Here is an 8,985-nt window from a genome sequence, read left to right as displayed (position 1 = left end):
ATTAGTCATATTGGCAAAAATAGTAACGAAACTTAACTTGGTGTCAAATTTTTCGTAAGGTAGACAATTAAAGATAGATATAGGGAATGATTTTGAGTTAGGATGATTATATGTTAGATAGATGCTTTTATAGTGATTAAGAAAAATTAATTGGTTAATATGTGTTTTCCCCTACCATGTGGCCGATCTTTAGAAAATTTATTATTTTAATTTTTGGTTGTTAAGAGGTTAAATATGAAAACTAGAATTTTTGCCTCCAATGAAAGTTGAGCCTGTGACACAAAGCTTACATGAAGAGGACCATTCTACTAGGCCACTTGCTTCTCTTCATTGTTAGTTACATAATCATTTTGAAAAATATTTAGGCTAAATTACAATTTTGGTGCCTTTATTTTTCCTAACTCACTAAATCATTCCCCTTATTTATTTTTTAAACAATTTTGTCACCCCATACTCATTTTTCTTCCAAAAAAATTTGGTGTTTGCAATTTTTTAAATACGTGGCATATTTTTATTGACTTGGCATAATAAATTTTAATGATATATTTTCCATGTCATTTTATTTATTTGTTTATTTATTAATTATTATGTGTAAGAGAGAGAACATAGAGAACATATTGGATCAATTTCAGTCACAGTCACTCGAGCTCCAGCTTGCTTCAAGTCAACATCATAACCCTTTCCAACATCTCCATATCCATGGACAACACCTATTTTCCCAGCCATCATAACATCGGTAGTCCTCATCAAACCATCTAGAAGAGAATGACGACATCCATACAAGATATCAAATTGTTACAAAAACACAACTTCATATACCAAACTTCTATCAACATATTTATCAAACAATTGGCATATCTATAGCCTAACTATATCAATTGAACACAACTCCACATAATAAACTTCATTCCAGATATTTATTAAACAATTGGCAGATCCAAAACTCAACACTTAATTTCACATCATGTACATTCTAATCCATTCTAATCATCACTAACCTAGGCAAAATAAACCAAATATGAATCCAACCTAAAACCCAAAGCATGAAAAAACATTAACTTCGACTGAAAATCTACTACCTACCCAATACTATTCTATTGACCAAACTGCCTAAATTGCCCTTTCACCAAAAAAATTTACCCACACAAAAGGTCATTTTCGTAACTACCTAATTAACACACTTTCTCATAAACATTGTATTCCAATTACCCATTGAGACCTTCTCATTTGCATTGTAGAAAATAGAACCCTACTTCATTTTGTCATACTAACAAGGGTTTATTTGTAATGTCATAAATACTGATGCAGCTTTTGTAGTACTGATTCCCAAATCAATTGCCAAGTGTATACGTTTCCATTGGTGGGATTAAAAAAACAGCTTTCCTTCCAACGATTGCATCGTTTATAACCATCTATATTATCACATTTTCTAAAACACCCCTTCTCCAATTCCATTTCTCTCTCCGTACAAAATGTCCATTCCTTTCCTCTTTAAGAAGCTCTCACGTAGGTTTGCTTCTTCCTCTTCCTCTTTACTCAACTCATGAAGCTAACCTGTATATTCAAAAGCTTTCAAATTAGAATTACTGTGTCGTTTCATTATTTGTTGGTCTGCTTTTTTTTGCTCTGGATCATTTCAAAATCATTCTCGATGTTCTTCATACATTGTTCTTCAAATCAATTTTTTTTCACAAAAATGCTCGTTTTCAGCAACGCAAAATATTTCATGCATAGCAAACACATAAGTTTTCTTCTTCGTGTGTTTTTATTAATAAGTTTTTCTTCAAACCATCTTTCTTTAAAAACCTTGATATGTTTTACTTTCCCTTTTCCTTTTCTCCCTTCATCTATGAGCATAGCAACACAAATGTTATGACATTACACGGATTTTAACAATATGTGTTCTCTTTAATAATGTACAATGAGAACAATGTCAAGGACTCCAATACTCATTAAGGATCTGGTCAAGGGAAACCAAGTGTGGAAGATGCACAGGGTTGGTGACTTATGGGTTGTGAAAGAGAAAAATAGCCAACAACAACTTGAATTTGTCATTCAGGATCGAAACGTATGATTTTTTAAACTAACTGAATGTTTTTTTAGCTTTACTGAACATTGTTTTTTTAACATTTCTGACCATTATTACTTGGTAAAGAACAATGTGATTGTTCATGTTTGTCTTTACTAACCAAGTTGCATTATTGTGTTGTTACATATTATTTTGATAACAGATTATTTGAATACATTGTTTTTTCATGTTTTTCGTTACTGATAAAAGATATACACAAAAGGCAATTGTATGTTCAAGGAATGTTTCAAAGTTGCATTGTTGTGTTATCTGGACATTGTTTTGACAAAGGATTTTTTCAATACAAAATATTATTCATGTATGTGTTTGTTCATGTATGTGTTTGTTCATGTATGTCTTTACTAAAAAATGTGCATTGTTGTGTGTTGTAGACATTGTATATCTTTACTAACAAAGTTGCATTGTTATCCCAGGGTGATTAGATTCACGTGACCACTAGGAGCCGAGACTTTAAAGATTGGATTGAACATGTTAAGGAAAATGAAACTTATTTTATTTATAATGGAGAACCGGTTGTTAATGATGGCCCTTTCAAAGTATGTTTAAACCCTGTCAAACTAGTCTTCAATGGAGGGGCTACCATGATAAATGTTGCGATCCCAAAAATATCGACTCACAAATACAACTTTGTCCCTATCGAAAACTTTCTCAAAGGACGCTTTAATACTGATATGTTATATGGTGAGTATGGTTTATACTCAATTATTTTTTACTATGTAGTAGTTGGTTCGTCATTGTTTATGCAAATATTTTTTCCATATGTCATTGGGGTTTTACAAGATGTTGTTAAGACCCAGATGGGAGGTGGTAGTAAGAAGTCTTGTGCTAATATCACTCTACGTGATATTGAAGGCAATGTTATTGAGGTTGTGTTATAAGATGATTACAAAAAGAAATTCATGAACTATAATGCCCCTTCCAAAATCATTGGTCCTACTATTATCATCTTGACACACGCATGGTGGAAGCAAAATACATGTTTCATTAATTGTTTAAATTTCCACTTATCCACTAAATTTCAGGTCCTATTATTATAATCTAGAATCCTACTTTTCTATTTTCTGACTGCAATATGTTCAATGATTATAGTTTTTGGTTTACCATGTCTTTCAAACGCATGGAACGACTCTCGACTTTACATTAACTTGGACCATCCACAAGTTAATGAATTCAAATCTAGGTAATCTCCTAAATAATCACATAAGCTGCCACTAATTTTCTTTCTACAACATGCTTATGAATGTTAATAGAAATTGATTTATCTAATGCATATGTGGTGTATAATCTATTTGCACATTAAGTTTTGGAGCATCTGATTTATCCAATGCACCTGCTCTTTATCTGTCATTGACATGCATTCATCCATCCAATCCACTAACAAAAAATGGACTAGCCTCAATGAGATCAAGAGTATTTGTGCTATCTATGAGTTAGGAAAGGTTTGTCTGTTCAAACAAGTTTTAAATTTGTATCTGAGTTCATCTTAAATATTTGATTTGTGTAATCAATGTTGATATGTCACCTCTACTATCTCAATAGGATTTTTTTGCAACCACAATTAGGAAAACCAAATGTTTTAAGGCTTCCAAGTTTGGATGGTACTTTGAGTCATGCCCTGGCTTCAAATCATCTAACAAGTCCCTCGGCTAGAAGTTTGAATGTGCTTATGGTATTGCTGATGTAGCAAATGTCACTAAGTGAGCCATTCGACTTTGAGATGTTCATATATGTTAATGGCTCATTATATAATTCAACTTTTACATGCTCTCGTTACCCTCTTTGTAGATTCAAACTTGAAGTGGAGGTAGAATATGATAACCACTGAGGAACCTTTATTTTTTTAAATAAGGATTGTATTCCTTGCACTAAAATTAATGCAGAGGAATGTAGACAAGTTATGAAGGCGATGAGTTTTACGGTTCATATTATACTTTTCATTATTGTTACTTGCGAGCATGAAGCATAAAAATGCGTTGCTTACTTACTATGTTTTTTGCATAGGTTGGAGAGGATAACCCTAAAATTTGGCCTGCTCACCTCGATGTTCTGTTGAATAGAGATATGGTCTTCCGTATCAAGTATCAATCATTCTAGGAACAATTCTCTATCGTCACAATACTTAGCAAGGACAACCTTTACCAAAAGTTTGATAACCACCTCACCCATAATGAGGTACAAACTCATAATTTACTTAAGTCTTTTTAAGCCTTTTCGTTTTTAATCTATCCTCACAATATCATTACGTTCTTGACATTCCAGCAAACATCATTGTTATGGAAACAACATGTGACGCCCTTTTTAATTATATGCATGTTATTACTCTGTGAATATATGTATTTATTTTTGGGTTAAAAAAGGGGTGTTACATTAGTGGTATCAAAGCATCGTCGACCAGTTGTTCAAGGTTATTAATGTCTTTTATTCTCGTTGTATTAGATTTGTGTATCTGACACGATCAATACTGTTTGTGCGTTTGTTTGTTGGTTGTCTTAAGATAATGGGTGAGGGAAGGAATGATGGCGCTATTGTCGAGGCATTGCCGATGTTGGCGGGTGCTATTGGGTAAGTACCACAAGTGAATGTTGGTAATAGAGAAGAGGATGAGTTCCCTATTTTGAGAGACTTCCAAAGGAACAATCCGCCGATCTATGAAGGAGAGAATGAACCTAACAAGGCACAAGCATGGTTGAAAGCGATCGAGAAGATCTTTCGAGTCATGAATTGTACCGATGTGCAAAAGGTGAAGTTTGGCACTCACATGCCATAGAAAGACGCTGAGGATTGGTGGAGTAACACTGTGTAAAGGTTTGATGAGGAAGGCATAGAAGTTACTTGGAATCTTTTCCGTGATGCATTTTGGAAAACTATTTTCCGGAAGATGTGTATGGAAAGAAAGAGGTGGAATTTCTGGAATTGAAGCAAGGGAATGGAACTGTAGCGGAGTATGCTGCAAAATTCCTAGAGTTGATTAAGTATTGTCTTCATTACAACACTATGAATGAAAAAAGGTCTAAGTGTTTAAAGTTTGTGAATGGTTTGGGGCATGATATCAAGAAGGCTATTAGTTACCAACAGATTACTAGTTTTACGGAGTTGGTTAACAAGAATCAGATTTATGATAAGGATAGTAGGGAGAGTGCTTCTCATTATAAGTCTTTTAATGATGGGAAAGGGAAAGGACAATATCATGGGAAACCTTATGATGATAAGAAGAAGCAGAAATCTGGTTATGGCAGAAAGCCAAGCGGGGGAGGAGCTATCACTCCAATTAAGGGCTACAAGTGTGGTCTCGAAAGAAATCATGCTAATGAATGCAACAAGAATTTTGGAAAGTGTTTAAAGTGTGACAAGCCTGGTCATAAAGTTGTGGACTGTAGAGTTGGTTCGAGTGTGACTTGCTACAATTGTTGTGAGCAAGGGCATATTAGTACCAAGTGTGATAAGCCAAAGAAGGAGCAAGCGAAAGAAAAAGTGTTTGCATTGTTTGGTTTTGAGACCATTGTTGATGATAGGCTAATCAGAGGTACGTGCTTTATTAATGGTATACATTTGATTGCTATTATTGATAATGGTGCAATTCATTCTTTCATTTCTTTGGATTGTTCTATGAGATTGAATCTTGTGTTGTCTGATATGTGTAGAAGTATGGTTATTGATACACCTGCTATGGGTTTTGTGTCTACTTCTTTTTTTTGTGTGAATTGCCCTTTGGGTATCTTTGGTAGAGATTTCAGAATTAATTTAGTTTGCTTCCGTTAGAGCAACTTGATGTGATTTTGGGTATGCACTGGTTAGAGTTTAATCGTGTTTATATCAACTGCTTTGATAAGACAATTATTTTTCCTAAAACTGATGTTAAGGAAGATTTGTTTTTATCTGCTAAGCAAGTGGGTAAGTCTGTGCAAGATGGTGAAATGTTGTTTATGTTGTTGGCAATATTGGAAGTTCATGAGAAGAGAACAATTGAGGAATTGCCAATAGTTCGTGATTTTGATGAGGTATTTCCTGAAGATGTAAGTGATTTACCACCAGAACGTGAAATGGAGTTTATGATTGATTTAGTTCCTAGAATTAGTCTTGTATCGATGGCTCCATATTGGATGTCAGCTTCTGAGTTGAAAGAGTTGAAGAGTCAACTTGAGGAATCATTTGAGAATAAGTTTATTTGTCTGAGTGTGTCGCCGTGGGGTGCGCCTGTTTTATTGGTTAAGAAAAAGGAAGGTTCTATGAGGCTTTGTGTTGATTATAGAAAATGAACAAGGTAACGATTAAGAACAAGTATCCACTTCCGAGGATTGATGATTTGATTGATTAGTTAGTGGGTGCATGTGTGTTTAGTAAGATAGATTTGAGATTTGGGTATCATCAGATTCGTGTGAAGGCGAAGGATATTTAGAAAACTGCTTTTAGAACGAGGTATGGACATTATGAGTATTTTGTTATGCCTTTTGGTGTGACCAATGCACCTGATGTGTTTATGAAGTATATGAATAGAATTTTTCATGAGTATCTAGATAATTTTGTGGTTATGTTCATCGATGATATTTTGATATATTCTAAGAGTGAAGAGGATCATGCTGAGTATTTGAGAATTGTGTTATCTTTGTTGAAAGAAAAGCAATTGTATGCGAAACTTTCTAAGTGTGATTTTTCTTTGAAGGAAGTGAGTTTCCTTGAACCTGTGATTTCGAGTGGAGGTATTTCTGTTGATCCGTTGAAGATTGAACTTGTATCTCAATGGGAAGCTCCAAAATCTATTTCTGAGATTAGAAGTTTCCTTGGTTTGGCTGGTTACTACAGGAAGTTCATTGAGGGATTTTCTAAGCTATCTTTGTCGGTGACACAATTGACTAGGAAAGGTCAAGCTTTTATTTGGAATTTGCAATGTGAAGCTAATTTTCAAGAGCTTAAGAGAAGGTTGACAACTGCTCCTATTTTGATTTTGCCAAATCCGTTGGAACCGTTTATTGTGTATTGTGATGCTTCTTTAATGGGTTTAGGAGGTGTGTTGATCCAGAATCGACAAGTGGTAGCTTATGCTTCTACGAAACTTAAAATTCATGAGAAGAACTACCCGACACATGATTTAGAGTTGGGCGTTGTTGTGTTTGTTTTGAAACTTCGGAGACATTATTTGTTTGGATCAAGATTTGATGTGTACAATGATCACAAGAGTTTGAAATATTTGTTTTATCAGAAAGAGTTGAATATGAGACAAAAAAGATGGTTGGAATTATTGAAAGATTATGATTTTGGTTTGAATTACCATCCCGGAAAGGCTAATGTTGTAGCTGATGCATTGAGTAGGAAATCATTGCATATGCCGATGTTGATGATGCAAAAGTTTGAATTGTTGGAACAATTTCGAGATTTGAGTTTGGTTTGTGAAGCGACTTCTTCATGTGTTAAGCTTGGCATGTTGAAGCTTACTTGTGGTATTATTGATGAGATTCGAGAAGGTCAGCAATCGGATTTGAAATTGGTTGATAAGATGACATTGATTAATCAAGGAAAAGGTGGTGATTTTCGAATTTATGAGAATGGTGTCATGAGGTGTCATGCTCGAGTTTGTATTCCGGATGCAGCGGATTTAAAGAAGAGAATTTTAGATGAAGGGCATCGAAGTGGTATGAGTATTCATCCTGGAGCTACTAAGACATATCAAGATTTGAGAAAGTTATTTTGGTGGCAAGGTATGAAGAAGGATATTGCGGAATTTGTGTATTCTTGTTTGACTTGTTAAAAGTCAAAGATTGAACATTATAAACTGTCTCGTTTGATGCAACCGTTATCTATTCCTGAGTGGAAGTGGGATAGCATTTCTATGGATTTTGTTTTGGGTTTGCCGAGTACGTCGAGTAATTATGAAGTGATTGGGTTATTATGGATAGATTGACGAAATCTGCCCACTTTATGAGGATGGATTATTTGATGGAGAGACTTGCAAAGCTAAACATCAAGAGGATTGTTTGTTTGCATGGTATTCCCTCGAGTATTGTTGATAGAGATCCGAGGTTTACTTTGATATTTTAGGAAGGTTTGCAAAGTGCTTTGGATGCTAAGTTGCGTTAGAGTTTGGCGTATCATCTGCAAACTCATGATCAAACGGAGAGGACAATTCAGTCGCTTGAGGGTCTTTTGAGGTCTTGTGTTTTAGAACAAGGAGGTGCTTGGGATAGTTTCTTTCCGTTGATTGAGTTCACTTATAACAACAGTTTCCATTCGAGTATTGGAATGGCACCTTTTGAGGCTTTGTATGGTAGAAGGTGTAGGACTCCTTTATATTAGTATGAATATGGAGAGAGTGTTATGGTTGGACCCAAGATAGTTCAACAGACTACAGATAAGATCAAGGTTATTCAAGAGAAGATGAAGGCTTCTCAGAGTTGTCAGAAGAGTTAGCGTGATAAGAGGAGGAAAGCATTTGAGTTCGAAAAGGATGAACATGTGTTTCTTCGAGTTACACCGGTAACGGGTGTTGGTAGGGTTTGAAATTGCATAAGTTGACGCCGTGTTTTATTGATGACGCTATTACCGAGGCATTAACGATGTTGGATGGTGCTATTAGGCAAGTACCACAAGTGAATGCTGGTAATAGAGGAAAGGATGGGTTTCGTACTTTGAAATACTTCTAAAGGAATAATCTGTCGATCTTTGAGGGAGAGCATGTATAACAACCCTTTTCTAACGCCAAATTATAATAAATAATATTTAGAGTAAGCATGCATAAAGGAAAAAGGGCGCTACATGTTGATTTCTACCGCAATGAAAATCCAAAACCAACATACAAACATTCATAATATGCATCGATCATATTGTAACACAATGATGTAAATCTCATGCTTCCATACATTATGCATAAACGCTTGCGGATAAACAAAAGAATTGCTATCACA

The 8,985-nt window shown here is 34.9% G+C and overlaps 1 protein-coding gene across 1 annotated transcript; it reads left to right on the top strand.

The window, feature by feature from the left end:
• Positions 1-4,586: 4,586 nt before the first annotated feature.
• On the top strand, positions 4,587-6,345 carry LOC131634434 (uncharacterized). The gene is made up of 3 exons (XM_058905103.1): positions 4,587-4,651; positions 5,098-5,612; positions 5,885-6,345. The coding sequence occupies exons 1-3, from the start codon at positions 4,587-4,589 to the stop codon at positions 6,343-6,345; spliced, it is 1,041 nt and encodes a 346-aa protein (XP_058761086.1).
• Positions 6,346-8,985: the final 2,640 nt, after the last annotated feature.

Source organism: Vicia villosa, unplaced genomic scaffold (assembly GCF_029867415.1).
Source record: "Vicia villosa cultivar HV-30 ecotype Madison, WI unplaced genomic scaffold, Vvil1.0 ctg.001291F_1_1, whole genome shotgun sequence".
NCBI lineage: Eukaryota > Viridiplantae > Streptophyta > Magnoliopsida > Fabales > Fabaceae > Vicia > Vicia villosa.
The sequence above is the reverse complement of the archived record's forward strand: the minus strand, read 5'-3'. Positions and strand labels throughout refer to the sequence as shown.